This window comes from Hemitrygon akajei, chromosome 11, assembly GCF_048418815.1.
Source record: "Hemitrygon akajei chromosome 11, sHemAka1.3, whole genome shotgun sequence".
Classification (NCBI taxonomy): domain Eukaryota; kingdom Metazoa; phylum Chordata; class Chondrichthyes; order Myliobatiformes; family Dasyatidae; genus Hemitrygon; species Hemitrygon akajei.
Window position 1 is genome coordinate 52,016,912 of NC_133134.1, and position 22,320 is coordinate 52,039,231.

The 22,320-nt window shown below is 37.6% G+C and overlaps 1 protein-coding gene across 2 annotated transcripts in view; it reads left to right on the forward strand.

Annotated features, from left to right (window-relative positions):
• unkl (unk like zinc finger) overlaps positions 1-22,320 on the forward strand; it is a 140,217-nt gene that overhangs the window by 39,610 nt on the left and 78,287 nt on the right. For both annotated transcript variants that reach the window (XM_073060856.1, XM_073060857.1), the window contains exon 3: positions 13,844-14,020. In XM_073060856.1, coding sequence (XP_072916957.1) covers positions 13,844-14,020 — 177 coding nt within the window. The remainder of the gene's footprint in view (positions 1-13,843; positions 14,021-22,320) is intronic.

Here is a 22,320-nt window from a genome sequence, read left to right on the forward strand (position 1 = left end):
CTTATAGTTGACACCCCAGATGATGAAGGCAGGTATGCTTTATGCTGCCTTTACCATTCTATTCACTTGTGTTGTCAGTTTCAGGAAGTCATGGATTCACACTGCAAGATCTTTCTGTACATCAATGCTTCCTAGGGTTCTGCTGTTTATATACTTTTCCTTTGCATTGGACCATCACCTCATGCTATATTTCTCTGCCAAATTTTCAACAGATTTAAATCCTCCTATATTCTTTGACAGCCTTCTGCAACTCCACTGATTTTTTTTGTCATCTGCAGAACTACTAATCAGATACCCTGTATATTCATCCAAATAATTAATAAATACTATGAATAACAGAAGTCCCGGCATTAATCCTTGTGGAACACCACAGTGCGGTGAACTCACTGAATTTAGTCATACATCTGGTGCACTGGTCAGTGGGAAGATAGTAAGAAGATGGCCAAGCATTGCTAGAGATGTAAGAATGGGAGTGACATTGATAAAGTTGGAAAGTTTGAATATTCTGGAGGGGACAGTCCATTCAGAGTGTTAAGAGATGAAAAGATGTTTTGTGTTGCTGTTGTGTTAGCATTGTTGAAAGTTGATAATGATGTGAATGGAGGCTGGTGGGAATAATGTTGAGGACAAGGGGTTTGATCCTTGTTCTGCAGGAAAGGAGAAGTGTGGGAAAAGGAATAGCCAAGATGAGAGCTCTTTCATATATGAAGAACTTGTAGTTGGAGAAAATGGAAATTCTGATCAATAGGTTGTAAAAGGGCTATATAGGCACTGGAGAGGGGAGCCGACCAGTGCTCTTTTCTGTTTAAAAGGTGACTGTATAGAAATACTTTGAGTTATGAAAGGTCCTATTTTCATGGAAAAGGAGAATAAGTAGCCTTCCATACAATTTACCAAAAAAAACAAGTAGGATTTTTTTTGGGGGGTGGGGTGGTAAGAGAAGATAAATTAACTTTTCCAGAGTGGTGAGAATGGGAAAATTGCTATGACCAAATTTTGTGCATTGGTTTCAGGTAGTCTAATATACAAAACAAAATTGCACTTGGATTTGAGTCAGAATGGGGTGGGCCAACTCTCTACTAATAAATATGCTCCCGCTGAGGACTTTACTTTGTACATTCACTATCACATGTTAATAGGAGAGTGAGGTGTGCCTTGCTCTGCATATCCAGGCCAGGATATAATTTGTGGGTGTTGTTGGTGAGGTATCAAAAACAATTGTCTTCTAGCACAGATCAGATTCAGATTGGCTTTCATTGGATTAGATTTGTTGCTAATTTTATTTGAGGGGAGCTATCAAGAGGGGAAGTTAATGGTGAATATTGTTCGGGAAATAGCATTGATAAATTCAAGAAGAAGTGAAGTGAACAAGAAAGGCAAAGGATAATGTTGAGAGTTGGATAAGGAAGGATGAAAAATAATGAATAGTCTGTTTCTGTGCTATATATTCTAAATAACATTTTATCCAGTAGAATTTCTGTTGTACTATTTTTCTAAAGTACTGGTTTTGTTTTTTCGTAGGGGATATGTAACAGAATATAGTTTTTTTCCCCCCAGAAGACACAAATTTATGGATGTAACAAAAAAAAGTAGGAAACAGGAATTAGCTATAAATTTGATTGAGCCTGCTGCTCATCTTGTTAAATGCAATCATGGCTGATCTGATCTTGCTGTTAAGTAAACTCCTTGTTGCTGTTGATTTTGCATTGGATTTCTGAGCGAGTAACTAGTTTAAATAAGCAATTTATAGAGAGCCCAAATATTCATTGGAATAAGGTTTTCAGAAGTAAGTTAGTTATTTAGTGTTTTAGATTTTATCTCCATTGTACTTAAGTTGAAAAACCTCCTGAGATGAAAAGGCACTTTAATATCTTTCCTCTCTTTGTTACAAGTGGCTTGAGAATGGTTCTATGACATATAAAAAAGAACAGAGAACTTCACCATTTTTCTTACATTTTTGTTAAAATATCCTTTTAATGTATATAGCTGGAAAGGTTCTATAAAACAATGAGGTCTCAGCCCAAAACATCAACTATTTATTCATTTCCAGGCTGTATGACCTGCTGAGTTCCTCCAGCGCTTTGTGTGTGCGTTGCTTTAGATTTCCAGCATCTGTGGAATTTCTCATGTTTACAAATAATGACTGGTTAAAAATCATCTTGCCTAACATTATTCATTAGTTTTGTAGAATCTTTCTAGCCATTATCTGCTGACTTTTTATTTAGAGGTACAGCACAGAACATACCATTCTGGCCCAGCAGCATAATTATTTGACTCTAGCCTGTTCATAGGACAAGTTACAGTGACCAATTAACCTACTAACTAGTATATCTTTGGATGGTGGGAGGAAAGCACCTGGAGGGAAGGACACAAGGAGAACATACAAGCTCCTTATAGATGGCGCCGGAATTGAATTCCAAACTCTGATGCCCCGAGTTATAATAGTGTTGCACTTACTGTTGTGCTACCATGACCCCCCACCCCATCAAGTGTTTGAAGTGATGATCTCCCCTGTGTCAATAGCCAGTCAACAGCTCTTTACTCTAGTACTCCACTCATGATATACCAGATCTCATTTAATTCAAAATTTGTTCCTTGGTATGGGAAATTTCCAGTCACAGGAGAGTACAGTACTGCTTAGCCAGAGACGCTGGTTAGATAATTTCACTTGCACTTTCAGGTTTCTAAGAACTAAGAGGGGTGTTTGGTGACTTTTTATTTTCTCTGACTTCAGGAAATATTACTTAAAGATGGCTTAACTTACATTGAATATTTTAGTCAGTTTACATGATTGGCACTGAATGGCATATTCTATAGAGGCAAAGCTGAGAATTGAACAAATTTCATGACATATGCCAGTGATATTTCATCTATTTCTGATTAAATCTGATTCTGAATTTAGAAAAACTTTTTTATACAAAACAGTGCCCTGAACTATTGCAAGGAATGCATCTCTTCTTTTAGAATCAAGTTTAATATCACTGGCTTATGTTGTGTAATTTGTATAGCTACAGTATTTTGCAATACACAATAATTAATAAACTATAAAATAAGAAATATATATAAATTAAGTAGTGCAGAGAGCAAGAAAAGAGAAGGAGAGTCAGCGGGAGACGCTCATGGAGTGAGTACTGTTTCAGATCCGCTCCATAACCTTTACTTTTTTTAACCTTTGATCACCCTTATTCAACTTATTGTTACCTACACCAAAAGATTTTTGCTACTTTCTCGGGCTTATCGTTAAGATTTTATTGTGAATTTTGGAAGATATGCAAACAGAAATGGCTCTTAGATCCAAAGGACGAGAACCGGGGCGAAACCCGAACGGTAATGGAAAGAAGCCAGCTCAACCGCAACGCACTGAGTTAACTTATGAACTGCTTATGGAGCTTTTGGATAAAAAATTTGAGGAACAACATCAGGCTTTTCAACGAGATATAAAGGCTTTTCAAGATTATAAGGTTAAGACGGATTCAGTAATTAACCAGCAGCAAGAGCTTATCGCGTCTTTGCAACATGAAGCGCGGAAACGAGATTTGACAATTGAAAAATTGCAACAGGATTTAATTTCGACCATTAAACTGGTGGAGACACTTAAAGCCAAGAGTGTCGATTTGGAGAATCGGTCCAGAAGACAGAACCTACGCATACTTGGTCTCCCAGACGGCATAGAAAAAGGCGATCCTTCGAAATACTTTGCTCAATTTCTAAAAGATGCGTTTCCGTCGGTTTTTCCAGAAAACCCTCCGCTACTTGACCGAGCACATAAAATTTGGAGTCGTTCACCGACGGTTTCAGATAAGCCCCCGGTGGTAATCGTCCGATTTCATAACGTACACGACAAAGAACAACTCATTCGTGAAGCTCGAAGGGCTGGGGTGATTAAATTTCGTGATTATTGCTTTCGTTTGGTGGATGATTTTAGCCCAGAAGTTATGAAAAAAAGGCTGCTTTTTAAACCTCTGATGTCTGAATGTTATGAGTAAAATCTAAAACCTGCGCTCTTATACCCGGCGAAGCTCAGGATCTCCCCCCCGAATGCTCCGCGTAAAGTATTTCTGTCTACCTTTGAAGCGAAAAAGTATTTGGAGGAGAACTTCCCTACTGATACAGTTACTACTCTCCATTAAATGAGTGATTCTGATCGTGAAAGATGGTTTTCGATTCCTTAAACCAGGGTTAGTCTCTGGTTATTGGTGTAGGTTTATCCTGTACTTCATATTTAAGTTAAAGTGTGTTTTCGTTATATTAATCGCTTTGTCTTATACACTTTAACTACTATACTATATTTTTGTCTATTATTTTTGTTCCCTTGAAGGTATATTTTTAACCTTTCAAAGTGAATTTTTTGTTTAATATCAAGATAATGGTTTTTTGCATAGTATTGGTTTAGTTTAAGATGGCGTTATTGTTTCTTTTTTCGTCTTCCTATAATGCATCGCTTATCATAGTTTAAATACTTCTTGATTTGTTTGGGTTATAACCCGATTTATAAACTTTTAGTGATTATATTCCCTTTTTCTTTACAACTCAGCATATTAAGAAGCGTAATTTTTAGTACTGCGATCATAATTCTTAAAGTTCGGGTGGTTTTTTTTATATATATATCCTTTAAACACGGAGTGGTCTGCCGCTGATATGGGGGTAGAGTTAGTCTCATTTTTTCTTTTTTCTAGCCATATTTTGGCTTTTTTTCTTTTTCATGTGGGGGTGGGGGTTGGTCTGTTTTCCTTTTTAATTTTTCTCTTATCAATTTGTTTTAGTTTTTTTACTTGGGCTGTTCTTGAACTACAAATATGTCTACGATGTCGTCACTTCCGGGACCGCTCTTTATTTTTGTTCCTCTTCCGGGTGCATGAGTTTATAACATGGTTAACCCTTTATATGCCAAAGGGATGACTTTAGAAACATGGCTCAAACCATTAACTTTGTGTCTTGGAATACTAATGGATTAAACCATCCGATTAAATGAAAGAAGATTTTCAAAGTATTCCAAAGACTTAATGCTCATATTATTTTTGTACAAGAAACTCATGTGAGGAAGGAGGACAAATAGCGCTTTTTTAGGTCTTGGCGGGGTCAACAGTATCATTCGAATTCGAATGCCAAAGTTAAGGGAGTTTCAATTTTTATTGACTCCTCTATTGCATTTGTTCAACATGATATCCTTTTGGATCCGAATGGTAGATTTTTGTTAATTACGTGTTTACTCGGTAATAAAAAGGTTGCTATGGTTAATGTTTATGCCCCAAATGTGGATTGTCCTGATTTCTTTAAGTCCTTATTTACTTCTTTACCTAATTTAAATGAATATAAGTTAATAATGGGTGGTGACTTTAATTGTTGTTTAATTCCTTTGATGGACAAATCTACACCCATTCAGACTCTACCCAATAAGTCGGCCACTTGTATTAACTCCTTTTTGACTGATAATGGAGTTTTTGATATTTGGAGATTTCGTCATCCTAATGACAAAGAGTTTTCTTTTTTCTCACATGTTTATCATTCCTATTTGAGAATTGATTATTTTTTTATTGACTCTTGTTTTATTCCATCGGTAATTGGTTGTAATTATGATATTATAGCTATTTCCGACCATGCTCCATTAAAACTTTCTATTAATTTTATGGATACAGCTTTAAGTGCTAGACAATGGCGATTTGACTCTACCTTATTGCAAGAGCCGGACTTTATTAAATTTATGAAGGAACAGATCGATTTCTTCTTTTCAACTAATTCCATGGAGGATATCTCTTGCGGAATACTTTGGGACACTTTTAAAGCGTATATACGTGGACAGATTATCTCTTATTCTGCTGGTCTGAGAAAACGTATTAAGAAGGAAACTCTTTTATTGGTTGATAAAATTAAAGAGATTGACAAGAAATATTCGACTACTCCTAGCAAGGAGCTTTACAAACAAAGGGTTGAACTTCAAATGGAACATAGTTTATTACTTACATCTCCGATTGAAAATCAATTAATGAAAACCAGATCTGATTTTTATATACATAGTGATAAATCGGGAAAACTGTTAGCTAGTCAGCTGAAGAATGTTTCAGTTAAACGTCAAATCACTATGGTTCGTCAGCAGAACGGGGATTTGACAGTTAACCATGATGAGATAAATAAGTCTTTTCAAGACTTTTATACCTCCCTGTATCAATCTGAATTCCCTCAGGATCATAATACCATGTGTGATTTTCTTGGGAAATTGAATTTTCCAAAACTATCATCTGATGATCTTTCAGTAATAGATACTTCGTTTACGGATGCGGAAATTAAAGGGGTCATTTCCTCAATGAATTCTGGGAAAGCACCAGGTCCAGATGGGTACACAGTAGAATTTTTTAAATGTTTTTCTGCTACTCTATCTCCTTGGCTATGCAAGGTTTTTGAAGAAGCAAGTAGATTGGGGAATTTGCCTCAATCTTTTTATAGAGCTTCCATTTCCTTAATACTGAAGAAAGATAAAGACCCTACTGATTGTGCATCTTATAGACCAATATCTTTATTGAATGTGGATTCTAAGATTTTTTCCAAGTTACTGGCTTCCAGGCTGGAGAAGGTACTACCCCAAATTATTTCGGAAGACCAAACCGGTTTTATTAAAAATCGCTATTCTTTTTTCAATGTTAGGAGATTATTGAATATTGTTTATACTCCTTCACACAATACTTCAGAATGTGTTATTTCATTAGATGCGGAGAAAGCATTTGATAGAGTTGAATGGCCTTACTTATTTTATGTGCTGGAGAAGTTTAATTTCAGTCCGACCTTTATTTCTTGGATTAAACTGATATATCAAACTCCAGTAGCCTCGGTGTTTACTAATAATCAAAGATCTCCATTTTTTCGTTTATTTCGGGGCACTAGACAAGGTTGTCCTCTTAGTCCATTACTATTTAACATTGCTTTAGAACCTTTGGCAATTGCCATCAGAGAATCACAGGATATTTTGGGTATTAATCGTGGAACAGATATTCATAAGGTATCTTTATACGCAGATGATTTATTATTATTCATCTCTAACCCTGAGAAATCTATTCCAGCAGTCTTATCATTGTTGGCTCAATTTAGTGAGTTTTCTGGGTATAAGTTAAATCTTAATAAGAGTGAATTGTTTCCTTTGAATAGACAGGTCCCAAACTATGGTATTTTACCGTTTAAATTAGTTAAAGACTCTTTTACTTACTTAGGGATTAAAATTACAAAAAACCATAAAGAATTATTTGGGTTTAATTTTCTACCCTTAATTGATCAGATTAAAGGCTTGTTTACTAAGTGGTCACCATTATCTTTGTCTCTGATAGGTAGGATTAATGCTATTAAGATGGTTATTTTACCTAAATTTTTATATATTTTTCAAGCGGTACCAATTTTTATTCCGAAATCCTTTTTTACTAATGTTGATTCAAAAATTTCCTCATATATATGGCAGAATAAAAATCCCAGGTTAGGTAAAATATACTTACAGAAGACAAGGAAGGATGGTGGGTTGGCATTACCCAATTTCAGATTTTACTATTGGGCAGTTAATATTAGATATTTGATATGTTGGTTGAAAGAATGGGATGGTCTTTTTGGCCCTCATTGGGTGAGTTTGGAAACTAAATCGGTATCTGCTTATGCTCTGGGTTCTATTTTAGGGACATATCTCCCTTTTGCTCTTTCTAAATTGCCGAATCGAATCGACAACCCGATAGTTAAATATACCTTACGTATATGGTTTCAATTTCGGAAATTTTTCGGGTTGACTCAATTCGTGTTAAATAGTCCTATTGTATCTAATTGTTTTTTCCACCCCTCAATTATAGATCAAGCTTTTTTGACTTGGAAAACTAAGGGATTATTAAGATTTTCTGACTTATTTTTGGACAATTGTTTTATGTCTTTTGAGCAATTAGCAAATAAATATAATTTGCCTAGATTTCATTTTTTTTAGATACTTACAGGTTAGGCATTTTTTAAGTACGGTACTTCCTTCATTCCCAAATTTTGTGTCTTCAGATATTTTGGAGAGTTTGTTTGAATTAAACCCTTTTCAAAAAGGGCTTATATCAAAACTTTATAATATAATTATGAAGATACGTTCAGTGCCCTTTGATAAGACCAAAAATGATTGGGAAAGAGAGCTTAATCTTATTATTCCTATTGAGAATTGGGATAGAATTCTTCAATTAGTTAATACATCATCTATATGTGCCAAACATTCATTAATACAATTTAAGGTTGTGCATAGGGCCCATATGTCCAAGGATAAATTAGCTCATTTTTATTCTCATATAAACCCTATTTGTGATAGATGTCAATCAGAAATCGCGTCTTTAACTCATATGTTTTGGTCATGTCCGATTTTGGGAAAAATATTGGAAAGATATTTTTGATATTATTTCGGCGGTACTGAACATTGATTTACAACCCCATCCTATTACCGCAATTTTTGGTTTACCGATGATGGGCTCACTTCACTTATCTCCTTCCGCCTGTCGAATGATTGCTTTTCTCACTTTGATGGCTAGAAGATCTATTTTGTTGAATTGGAAGGAAATTAATCCTCCCACGGTATTTCATTGGCTTTCTCAAACTATGTTATGTCTAAATTTAGAAAAAATTAGAAGTGCTGTATTTGATACTTCTATTAAATTTGAAAAGATATGGAGACCATTTATTCAATATTTTCATATGATGTAATGGCCCTGTGCCAGGCTTATTGGTTTTTTCAGCTTTAATCGTATGTATGTTGAGAGGATCGGAGTTGACGACATTGATGTTTATGTATGCTTGTGAGATATTATGAACAGCCCTTTTTTTTTCTTCTCTTTTTTTTTAGTTTTTTTTTAGTTTTTTTCTTCCTTTTTTGTTTTTTTTTCTTAGATATTAGATTAGTAGATTAGTTGACTTTCATATATAGATTTATTTTTTTTCTCTTTTTTTAATATTATATATTATGGAATATCTAGACTTACCTTGTTCATATATACACTATATGGTTTATGTTTGGGAAAGCTTACTTATACTGTATTCATTGTTTATGTATTCCTTCATGTGTAATGGGAGTTTATATGTTTGTAATCCATTATTAATATTTTAATTGTATTTTGTTCATAATATTTTTAATACTAATAAAAAGATTAAAAGAGAGAAAAGAGAAGGAAAATAGGTAGTATACATGGGTTCATTGTCCATTTGGAAATCTCATGGCGTAGGGGAAGATGGTGGCTTTTCTTAAAAAGTTGAGCGTGTGTCTTCAGGCTCCTATACCACCACCTTGATGGTAGCCGTGAGAAGAGGAAATGTCCGGGGGAAGTGGGTTTTTAATGATAGATGCCACCTTTTTGAGGTATTGCCTTTTGAAAGTGTCCTTGATGTTGGGACCGCTAGTGCCATGATGGAACTGACGGAATTCATAACTTTCTGCAGCTTTTTCCAATCTTTTATTGGTTTATAGTAGAGACTCATTGTTCTATGAAAATATTACAAAAAGTGGTGGCATGGATCAGTGACCTGCCTTCTAGAATCCCAAAGTTTGTTTAATGTCAGAAATGTTGATGAACAAGAAATAATGAATGGAGGAGATCAGGGAACACCATTGCAATCTATGGAATACTTCTCTAGGTCAGATGTACTTCTCTATACTCTGGAGGAAATAGATATGGTATTTGCTACAACAGGAAAATAAAACTGCTTTAAACCAGGATTTGTATTGAAATTTTATAGAATTTTGATGAAAAGACCTATCTGGCTTTCAAGACCAGCACACCTATCCACAAATGCCAAAGCGTTTGTCCAAAAAAAAGTAAAATAGACCAAAATTAATACTTTACTGTGTAACTGTTTCCTGCTTTTCATTCAATTAGATCAGCACTGATCTGATTATAACCTCAAGTTGTCATTTCTGCTTATCTACAGTAACCTTCCACTCCTTCACACTGATCCCTCTCTCCATCCATCCCACCTTATTTGTCTTTTCCTTTTTTAAAAAAAAATAGACTTGATATTTTACACTCAGGTTAGTTAACTGGGCTCTAAAATGAGGTTACTTAATAGAATAAGTGAAGTTCACTGTTCTACAGCTATAACCAAAGTTGCCTATGTAGGCATATCTCTGTTAATATTTTATCATTATCACACGTTTCATTTGCTGTAAAGTACTTTGAAATGTTGTTTTGAAATTTTAGAAGCAATGTCTAAAATATTTTTGACTTAAATATTGTCATTAATACCAAAGAGCCTTATTTGACCATGAGCAGAATTAGGCCATTTGGCCCTTCGAATCTGCTCTGCCATTCCATTGTAGCTGATTTATTATACCTCTTAACCCCATTCTCCTGGCAGTGAATTCCACAGATCTCCTGTCCTCCGGCTAAAGAAATTCCTCCTTATCTCTGTTCTAAAGAGACCTCCCTCTATTTTGAGGCTGTGCTCTCTGGTCCCAGTCCCACTATAGGAAACATCAAAATTCAAAGTAAATTTATTGTTAAATTGAGTGACGTTATTTCTTTGGTTTAAGTGCCTGATGATTGAGCGGTAATAACTGTTGCTGAAGCTGGTGATGTTAGTCCTGAGGTTCCTGTATCACATTCCTGATGGCACAGCGAGAAGCGAGCAAGGCCCAGGTGCTTAGAAAAATGGATAGACTATTATGAATGTGATTTTTTTTTCATTTTCAGCATTTGCATTAAAATCAAAGGAATTTTTCAATATTGTGTTCAAATACAACATTTGCTTCTGTTGGCATGGGAGTTTAAAATTTATTCATCTCCCCCGAATCACTTTCATGCACTTTGCAATATACTTACATAATTTTGCAATTGATATGAAAGCTCTACTGAAAGGTTATTGACTTGTGACATTAATTTTGTTTCTTTTTTGACAAATAATCCCAGATCTTTTGACCACTATCTTGTTTTAATTGATTCAGGAATTGTGGTTGAAATTCTAGAAACAATGATGCCTGAAATCTACTACTTTAAACAAATGTGCACAGTGCCATTTAAAAAAATATATTTGGAAAACTTAATCTTGTGCAATAAACTAAAATCAGTAATAAAGTAGGAAACCTGGTTCCTTGAACTTGCTATATACTATTTTGGTTGAAGTGGAAGGGAGATATGGAGCAGGAACTTCCAAGTAAAATTTTAACTTAAGTGTTGTTTTTTCTGCTGTTTAAAGTACATAGTATCTCATCATTTAACTTGTCACTCATTTTCTAAAGTATTGAAGTTTTAAGGGAAGACTTGGAGGAATGTATTAAGGATTATTGGAGTACTGCAGCAATTTGTGTATAGTTCAAGGGGAGAAAATCTGAAGTGCTTTGGGACCATAATGTCATAGATCATTTGATCAGAAATTGGCTATCTATTTTATCTTTTTTCCATGAGCATTGGACTTGTTTTTGCAGTCAAGTACAAAGCTGTGATTCTCATTGCTGACATTGAAGTAATCTGCCTCCTATACGATCCCCTTTGGACTCTTAGTTTTTAGTCGGAGGAATCCTTGGCATCCAAAGGAACTGCTATAATAAAGTTGATAAACATTAAGTTCCACAGCGGAAATTAAGAATAAAAAAAGGTAACATTGTAGAAGATTAATTTTATAATGAAGTAATTAAGAGGAGGTAATTCCTACATCAGATTATAGGTTTAATAAATGTTTGGATCAGTAATTAATCTTTGGGTATACACTTATAAGAGCTTCCTCAGACCTCATGAAACAAAGCATGCCATTTTTTCAGAGTGTTTAATAGGCTGAAAAGTAAATATATGAATTTTTCATCAATCTGATTGATTTCTCTGGACTGCAGTGGACATCTTGTGCAGCCTTCGAAGTAGGGTTGAATCATAGAGTTATAGAGCAACACATGACAAGAATTTTATGATTTCTGATTAAAAATTTGCACACACAGAAATCTCAGTGTTGGTATCAATTACTTACTGCCCATTACACCTTTTGGCATTTAGGGCAGCGATAAAGATCCTCCATCTGTCTGTCCTTGGATATCTAGATATAGAAGGGTTTGTCATTGCTGTTTCTGTAACAGTTTTGTTTGACTAGTCAGGGTTGTTAGCCCTGAACCGAGGGGACTGGTGGACCACTCTTAGTCTGGCCTCTATTTTGACCTGTCTGGCATGGGTGACCCTACCAAGAGCCAAAACATAAGGTCCTGACTCCAGCCAGCATAGTTCTCCAAGTCATTGAGGCATGCAAGCGTCCAAGCCACAACAAGGTTGTGGTTCTCTTTGAGGTTTGTATTAATATTGTAGTATAATAATGGCAAAAGTTGAATTTTATTGTTGGCACAAATACATAATGCAGACCAAAAAAAACAGGAGCTCTGAGTCAACCAGCATCTGTGGAGCAAAAGGGTTTGTTGAGATTTTGTATTGTGGTCTGTACCACAAAATATTGGCCCTGAATAGGACACGGAACAAAATATTATAAGTTAAAATGATTAACTGAAAGGAAATGTACTAGTGCATTGATGAAAATTATTGTATTTTAATGTTGTCATTCCAAGGTCAACTCAATCTAAAAGTAGTTTGTGTTGATCCTTATCAAACCTTATTGATTAATTCCAAGGATATCAATATTTCTAAATTTGTATGTTCACCTTCAGTTCAGTCTGATCCAAATCTCAAGAGCTACCACAAGAGTATGTGTATTGTGCTTATTCCTCCATTTTGTATCAATAATAGTGATTGTTTTAACTTGAGTAGCAATTATTTTAACTTGTGTTCCATCAACAGATATAATAGTTATTGCTGCAAGTTATGTGTTTTTTTTCCCTTCAATCACTTACCCAAAGTAGTCATAGTAGTTTGCCTTGACCTGACCCTGACCCTCTTGATGCATGGCATCTGATAGTATGGGCACTTGAAGATCATGAGAAGTTAATGATCTTCAACTTCCACCAATTGAGTTGACATCATGAGTTGTGGTATCTTCACAGATGAGCACAAAATAATTTGTCTTAACATAGAAATTTGAGTTTCTATTAGTTCAAACTGTATTTATTATCAAAGTATGTATACAACCTTGATGTGTCTCTTTACAGGCAGCCACAAAACAAGAAACCAGAACCCATTAAAAAAAAAAAGACAAACACCCTTTATGCAGAGAGAGGGATAAAACATTGTGCAAACAATAAAAGTAAGCAACTTGCATTTAGAATGAAAGTGAGGCCTCCGACATGAAGCTTGGAGCAGGTCCACAACCTCAGCAAAGAGCAGAGTAAACATTGCGAAGCAGTGAACAGAACTGGCCCGACTCTCGCCTCTGGTTCAGAAACCTTGCCTTTTCAATCCATCTGGCCCAGTGTTTAAATCACCCATTCCTTGTTACACTCTGAGCCTATACTCTGCAGCCATGTTTTGACCTGTAAGCAATGTTTCCAAATCAGCCCAACATTTAGATCGATCAAACCTCACGCTTGGTTTAGGTGGACAAGCTGTGAATCTGCCTCTCCTTTGCTCTGCTTGCCCCGATTTCTCAACTATGCCTCGACCTTGCCCTAACTTTGCCTTACACCCGCATCCTTCAACTCTTGATTCAGCCTCTCCTTCGCTCACCTCTTTGTGGTGGTGGTTAACCATCATTTTTTGCATAAGAGTGTGATTAATAAGGTATTTAGTTGTATTTCTTGTTCTGTTAACTGCCAGTAAGTTGTCGCTCACCCTCAGCAGTGCTATCTTAAAGCAGAAGTATTTTCTAAGAATGGTGGGAAAATGTGCATAAAACATTGTCAAGTAAACTTTGTTACATGTTTTTAGGTTTGTACTGATTAATAAGTATTTGGGTAAACTGCAGCTACTGATGCAAATTATTTTCTGTTCTCTTAAAGCTGTCCATATCTCCATCGAACAACTGGGGACACAGAAAGAAAGTATCATCTACGTTATTATAAGACTGGTACATGCATCCATGAAACAGATGCTCGTGGGCACTGTGTGAAGAATGGACTTCATTGTGCATTTGCTCATGGACCACATGATCTTCGTCCTCCAGTATATGATATAAGGTATTTTTGTTTTTTATGATGATTATACCATACTTGACATAATTTTATGTCTGCCTTTTATCTCTTTGTGTTGTCTGTTATCTTTAATTCAAACCTTTTCTGGCATTTAAGATTTATTTCTTTAACTGTATTCTCCTAATGAAATTTTCAAACTTTCTGGACATGCATTGTGCTTGGATTGCTTTTTGTATTTTCCATATATATCAAGCCACTTATTTTTTTCCCCTTGTCTGCCTGACTCCTGGTAATGCACTGCCTCAGTTATACGTTGTTTCATTAGACTGTTGTATAGATACTGCACAATAATCTACACAGCAGGTGGAATAGTTTCAATGCAGAAATATGCTGTGTTTGTAGATACCAGTAAGTATTTGTTGTAGGTTTTATATTGTGCATATAACTATTGTTGCTAATTGATGGGTGATTTATCACGCAAGTTCTGGTTTAAGCATTTGAGAAATCCATTTGAAGGCACCCATTCATACAGTTCTTACACATCAAGGCATGTCTAGTTCATTCTTCAACAATTTTGTCTTTTGAGTTGAAGAATGGCTCCACTATACTGTCCCTGTCAAAAATATTCTCTCCATTTGCCAGTTGCACTCCTCAGTCATAATCTCTAATCCATGATCTCAGAGTGGAACTTGGTAGTATCTGCCCACATGTGCCTTCTTTCCATGAATCTCTGGCACTGGCTTAATTGTTTGCATTCAAAGTCGATTGCTAAATTTTGTTGATTTTAATTGACATTCTAGCTCCAAATTTAAACCCTGTAGGAGTTGAATGAATACCCACTTAATATGATTTTAAATGCAGAACCTTGTTTTGGATTTAATTTGAAGACAGGGGAAATTATTACCTCAATAAGATGATAATATGTCTTGATACAAACTTAGGGTTTCAATATTATTGTGTTGAAAATTCATCTATTGCCTGGAGACTGATGAGGAAAAGAATCTCTGCCTTGCCTCTCCGCTATCTCCCCCCCCCCCCCCCCAAGTGTTCCTAACATATGTACTTTCTCAATACTGTTTGTTTTAGAATTTACACCCTGATTTCAGAAAAGGAAAGGTTATTATACTTGTGAGCAGTTAGTGAATTATGCTTATAATGTGGTGCATTGTATTTGATGTGCTGTGCTATAGAGTGTTGAAATATCAAGTCAAAATGAAAGATGCTGGAAAAACTTAATAAGTGAGGCAGTATGTGTAGATAGAGAGTGAACTGGTATTTTAGATTTTCATCAGAAGTGTTCATCAGAATCACTTTGAGCATCATTTCCAGTACTTTAAAAAAAATTTCAAGCAGCTGCACCTATTTTACATTGAAATATTAATTGCCTGGTTCGCCTTCTCCTATTGGGGTAGTTACATCAGTAGTTACGTGAAAGTTCTGGGCATAGCTGTTAACTATGAAAATGATATCATGCCTTGTCTCTTACAAGGTCGGTCTTAGTTTTTGGAGAGTTTGTTATTTAAGAAAATGCTTGGGATATCCAGTGAATGTACGGGGACTTCTTCAGTTGTTGAAGACTGTATCTAAACTTTTTAATCCAAGCTGAGTGGTAATGTGACATGATTGAAAATAGATGAAAATGCCTTCTATTTTGGGCATACTTAAAACAACTTCAGAGTGGGCTAATTTCCCTCGCATTGTGAACCAATGAAAATCAACCCTACAGACAATTTTTTTTTGAGGCGGTACAAGGAGAAGATAGTAGAATGTCCCTGCAATTTATATTTCGAGTCACTTGTTGTTTCATCAACCTTGTGGGTAAGTAAGGAAAATATTGTTCCCCTCTGAGAAGTAACTTCTTTCAGTGGATTATATTTGTGTTTCCTGATCCTAGCCTGATCGTAATGAAAGTGAGGTCAGCTGTATAACTTGAGTCCAAATATTTATCTTGAAGTCTAACTTGCACTTTCTCTTAGCTTACTTCCTCTCTGTCCCTGGAAAGGAGTTATTTCTTTAAACATGGGATTAATGCTAACATTAAATTCATTTAGCACTTTGATAGATTTCTTCATTGTTGCACAAAAGACAGGCAATCACGCGAGGTCTTTTGGAATGACCGAAAGCTAGGACACATAGATTGATCTTGACAAGGTTTGTCTCAAGAGATGGATGCCGTCAGTGATGGAAAGGAGTTGTTTGAAAATGAGTTTGAAGAGGTATATTTAGGAGGAAAGAGGACACTGTAAGTAACGTTCCCTCTAATTTTTACAGCTATGTGGACCAACCATTAGTCTGAGCAGGAAAATTTTACACGGCCTGAAAACTATGTGGCACTTTAAAATGATTTTTCTTCTTTGTAATATGCATACTATGAATATTTAGAATGTCAATTTAAAAATCACACTGTGGAAATGTATTTCACTTGTAGTTACAATTTGACTGTTTTGTGTATATCAAAATTGAACCTTTATTGCACCAGAGTGCTTTGCTAATAGTGTTTGTGCAATGTTATGCTGATGGACCTGAAGTATATGACAAACTTCAGAAAAACAAGTGGATTTGGTTACTAGAAGAATGCTGAGTTAAGCTGGTTAAGCAGCCCAACAGAATATAGCCTTCCTTGAATTGGCACAGGTAGATAACAGGTGTATAAAGGAGTGACTTTTTTCAAAGCTGTCACCGGCTCTTGTGCGTGCTAGCCCTCCCTTGCTGCAAATAAAATAAATGTACTTGTGATTGATCCACACTGAGTTAATTGTTTGTTGCAAGATGTAGTGAAAAGGTGATTGACAGAACTTGGATGTTCCACCGTGATCACATTTCAGTGCAGGAAGGGCCCAAGGGGCATTCTGGTGACTGCCTGCTCCTGGGAGAAACTCCGGCGGAGTAGTGATCACCAAAAAGTAAATAATAGGTTTGGGAATAGCTATTCAAAAACTTAAAACTGTTGTTTAGTGTCACAAACCTTAATAAGGACATGGTTGGCCCCAAAATTCAAATTTTATGAAGTTAAATTTCAGGGCTTTCAAGAACACTGTAATGGTGCCAAATGAAGATTTTTATAAAAATATGTATGATGCATTACATGCTGCCTTTCCTAAGACGGCTAATTGGTCTAAGATTATGGAGACACAAGGTAGAGGTGAATATTTAAAAGAATATATACAGAAGATGGTACAGAAAATGGAACAATATTGAGAACTGCCGAAAGAGCAGGCTATAGGACTTACAATTAGTGTTATCGCAAATGGTCTTTGGCCCAAATTGCATTCTGTCCTTTCCAAACAGAACAGCTTATTATGTCCCAAAATCAGAACTGGTGGAGGTTAGAATAGGAGACCAGGATTTATATCATGCATTCCTATTTTTCTCTGGACATTCCTATAAACGTACGTGGAAGAGATTTTATTGTGTAAAATGCGAGCTGCTATTACCTACACTACTGAGGGACTTAATGTGTGTATAGCAGAAAGCTATTGTGGATTAAACTATTTCAGTAGTAGTCATCCTGTTTTGTTTAAGTGGCAGTTACTCACTACTCACTTATCAAGGAGTTTGGAACATTTTTACGGCAGTGCCTTGACACCCTACGCAGATTTTTCTAGATTTCCATCAGCTCAACCACTCAGTAAGTGACATTTGTTATCTTCACTGCATGGCTTATTCTAACTCAGTTGAAAATCTTTTCCTAGAGCCTGAAAAGGGGATTGATAGATCATATAAATCAAACATGGTATGCCTCTGGTTTATCACAAGTTTGTGAGCAATATATGATACATATTTTACAAAATCCAGGGAAACTCGTGAAGTTGGAAGGATCTCCTACAGCACCCTCTGATGGACTGTTCATGCATTTACAGATGGATTTCATAGTGCTCGGCCCTCCTTATCCGCGAGGGATTGGTTCCAGGCCCCCTCGCTGATACCAAAATTCGTGGATGCTCAAGTCCCTTATTCAACCTGTCTCAATGCGGTAAACCTTAGGACCCAGCGGAACCCAAGACCTTATTTAACCTGTCTCAGTGCGGTGGACATTAGGACCCAGTGGTAGAGATCTGAATCCGCAGTGTTTCTGTTCACGAAAATAATCACGATTACAATTGAAAATAAAGTGGAAATAATGAAGCGATCGGAAAGAGGTGATAACGCCATCGGTCATTGGAAAAGTGTTAGGCTATGTCGGTCAACAATCAGAACAATTTTAGAGGATAAAGTGAGAAAGGCTGTGCCCCAATGAAAGCTACAATTATTACTAAGCAACACAGTGGTTTAATTATTGGGTTTTGGGTTTTTGATCCTCCACATCAACCCGGCACAGTGGAGAGCGCACTCCATAGCAATCTGTCACCAGATTGAACTCGGGAACTTCCCGAGCCCGGCGCTGAAACATACATTCTTAAGTGTTTTATATGCATAGAAAGGTAAAATATATACTTTATACGAATGCAAACATTTGACTAACTGGTGCTAAATAATACTGGATTTACCTGTTCCAACTTACTTAGTAAGAGAACTTCCAATTTTTTTCGATCCCGATCCACGATAACCCATGCGCATCCTCCCGTATACTTAAAATCATCTCTGGATTACTTATAATACCTAATACAATGTAAATGCTATGTAAAATAGTTGTTATACTGCATTGTTTAGGAAATAATGACAAGAAAAAAAGTCTGTACATGCTCGAACAACAAGTGCTGGAAAAGCACTTCCTGGTTTTTGCAATTTGCGGTTGGTTGAATTCATGGATGCGGAATTCGCGGATAAGGAGGGCCGACTGTATTACCTTCGTGAATGATATAGATATGATTTGGTCATTATTAATGTTTTTTTTAACGGTGAGTTGAAGTATTTCCTTGTAGAAAAACTGATGCAGTTACAGTAGCTGAATGTTTATTCAAGGAAGTCATCCCAAGGTTCGGGATCCCTTGGAAACTGTCTAGCAATAAGAGTTCCCATTTTACTGGGAAGGTAATAAAAGAAGTATGTAAGCCTTCATAGATTGACCAATATTTCCATTGTATCTACCATCCTCAGTCAGCAAGCTTAGTAGAAAGGATGAATGGAATGATTAAAAACAAGCTTAGTAAAATGTGTGAGTGATTGAAAGTTAATGAGGCAAGTTATCTTTTATTAATCTAAAGAAATGCCAAATATGTGATAAACTACAAAGACAGCATGATGAAGACAGTGAAAAGTCTAAAGAACAAATCTTTGCATTAAGTTAATGAGTGAAAAAAACACCATAATATGGATTGTATGAAGTTTCAAACCAAACTAAAAACAAAATGGAAAAGCGCTGCAACAACTTCAAGTGGGCGGTCCTGCTTGTGACACTACTGTTGGTGCTCCACCCTGGGAAACACCTACTTCTGAAGCTCTGCCCAAAGAATTACTGCTCACATCAATTAGTCTCCCTGTACAGTGCTATGACTCAAACTCAGAATTACAGGACCCCGGGAACAGCAACACCATCAGAACTCCCAGGTATTACAGAATGGACATGACATGGACTCTGCAGTGACCCCTAGTGACTTGTAAGAATGACAGTGAAGAAACAAATAGATTGACAGCAATGTCAGATGAAACTATTGCTAATTAATGTATTGATAAGCTAGTAGCAGATCAATCGACAAATGCTGAACCACTCAACAATCTGCTGAAGGACAAGAAATGCTCAGACAACCCGGGGGCTCTTAATGAAGAACAACTGAAAGTATTTTAATGTTTAACGGTAACAATGTACTGTGCCTGCATTAAGAATCGTTGATGCAGCTGGACAATTCACTCTGTATCTCAATGAGAAAGACATGATAGCAGTCTTAATTCAAGAGCATGGAGACAGACAGCATCCTGTTGGTTAATGCTCTGCAAAAGATTTGCTGTACACACTGGCTTCTTGAATGATTCAAATGGTTGCTTTTGGAACCAAGGGTATTTTTCAGGTAACATGCCACTGCAACTGAAAGGTGGAGCAGTAATCTGGGGAGCAGTAAAGGTACATGTACTGAACTGACAAAACCCAGCCTTTCCCTTCAGCTAAATGCCACTTAATGGGTATGTTACTGGGTAAGTGGAGATACCTGTGGCACTGGAAAGGCTGCTGTTATCTTGCCTACGTAGTGCACCGCTTGCGACACTTGGCATCACTATTTCACCATCCTCTGGTCTGGTGGCTCCAAAGGTCCATAATAGAGGCCGAGAGATTTGCCTTTCTGGGATATGGGAAAGGATAGATTGTCCTGAGAACTGATTAACATGGCATTGTCGAACTCCAAAAAGACAAGTGGATTTGGTTACTGGAAGAATGGCAAGTAAACTAATTAAGCAGACTACCAGAATGCATGCAGTCTTTGAACTGGCAGAGGTAAATAACACACACAAAATGCTGGAGGAGCTCAGCAGGCCAGGCAGTATCTATAGAAAAGAGTACAGTCGAAGTTTCAGGCCGAGACCCTGCGGCAGGACTGGAGAAGAAAAGCTGAGGAGTAGATTTAAAAGGTGGGGGTGATGGGGAAACTCAAGGTGATAGATGAAACCAAGCGAGGGAAGGATGAAGTAAAGAGCTGGGAAGTTGATTGAAAAAGATTCGGGGCTGGAGAAGAGGGAGTCTGATAGGAGAGGACAGATGGACCTGAAAGAAAGAAAAGGGGGGGGGGGGTAGCACCAGAGGAAGGCGATAGGTGGGCAAGGAGTTTAGGTGAGAGAGGGGAAAAAGGGATGAGGAATGGTAATGGGGGGGGGGGGGGGCATTACCGGAAGAGTTTGAGAAATCGAGGTTCATGCCATCTGGTTGGAGGCTACCAAGTCAGAATATAAGGTGTTGTTCCTCCAACTTAAGTGTGACCTCATCACAACAGTGGAGGAGGCCATGGATAAACATATCAGAATGGGAAGTGGAATTAAAATGGGTGGCACTGGGGAAAGCCCGTTTTTCCAAGCAGATGGAGCGTAGGTGCTCAGCGAATCTCCTAATCTATGTGGGTGTCACTGATATACAGGAGGAGGCCACACCGGGAGTACCAGACACAGTATATGACCCCAGCAGACTCACAGGTGACGTGTTGCCTCACCTGGAAGGACTATTTGGTGCTCTGAATGGTAGTGAGGGAGGATATATAGGTGCAGATGTAGCACTTGTTCCATTTGCAAGGGTAAGTGCCAGGAGGGAGATAAGTGAGGAGGGATGAATGGACAAGGGAGTCAAGTGGGGAGCGATCGATCCCTGTGGAAAGCAGGAAGTGGAGGGGAGGGAAAGAAGTGCTTGGTGATGGGATCCCATTGGAGAAGGCGGAAGTTGTGGAGACTTATGTGCTGGAAGCGGAAGATGGTGGGGTAGTAGGTGAGGACAAGAGGAACCCTATGCCTAGTAGGGTGGTGGGAGGATAGGGTGAGGGCACCCGTGCATGAAATGGAGCACACTCCTCCGCGCTTTGGAAATTATCCTCACTCTAAATAATTTCTCCTTTGGTTCCTCGCATTTCCTTCAAACAAAATGTGTCACCATGGTCACTTGCATGGGTCCCAGCTATACCTGCCTGTTTGTCAGCTGTGTGGAACAGTCTTATGTTCCAAGCCTATACTGGTGACCATCCTGCATTTTTCCTATGCCACATTGATGACTGCATTGGTTCTGCTTCTTGCATCCATGCGTCAACTTCATCCACTTTGCCTCCAACTTCCACTCTGCCCTCAAATTTACCTGGTCCATTTCCAACACCACCTCTCTCCCCTTTCTTGATTTCTCTGTCTCTCTCTGGGGGCAGCTTGTTTGTTGATGTGTGTACAAACCCACAGACACTCATAGCTACCTGGATTATATCTCCTCCCACCCTGTTGCATGTAAAAATGACATCCCCTTCTCTCAATTCCTTCATCTCCACTGCATCTGCTCTCAGAATGAGGCTTTTCAATCCAAGATGCCGAAGTTGTCCTCCTCCATCAAAGAAAGGGGCATCCCTTCCTCCACCATCAATGCTGCCCTCAACCACATCCCTCCATTTCACACCCGTCTGCTCTCACCCCCTCCTCCCACCATCCTACCAGGGAAGGGTTCCTGTTGTTGTACCCTACCACCCCACCAGCCTCCATGTCCAGTATACACAATTCTCCACAACCTCCTCCATCTCCAACAGGATCCCACCACCAAGCATATCTTTCCCTTTCTCTACCCCCCTTCCACTTTCTGCAAGGATCGCTCCCTCCGATCCTCCCTCGTCCATTTGTCCCTCCCTCCTGGCACTTATCCTTGCAAGCGACACAAGTGCTACACCTGCACCTACACCTCCTCCCTTACCTACCATTCAGGGCCCCGAACAGTCCTTCTAGGTAAGGCGACACTTCAC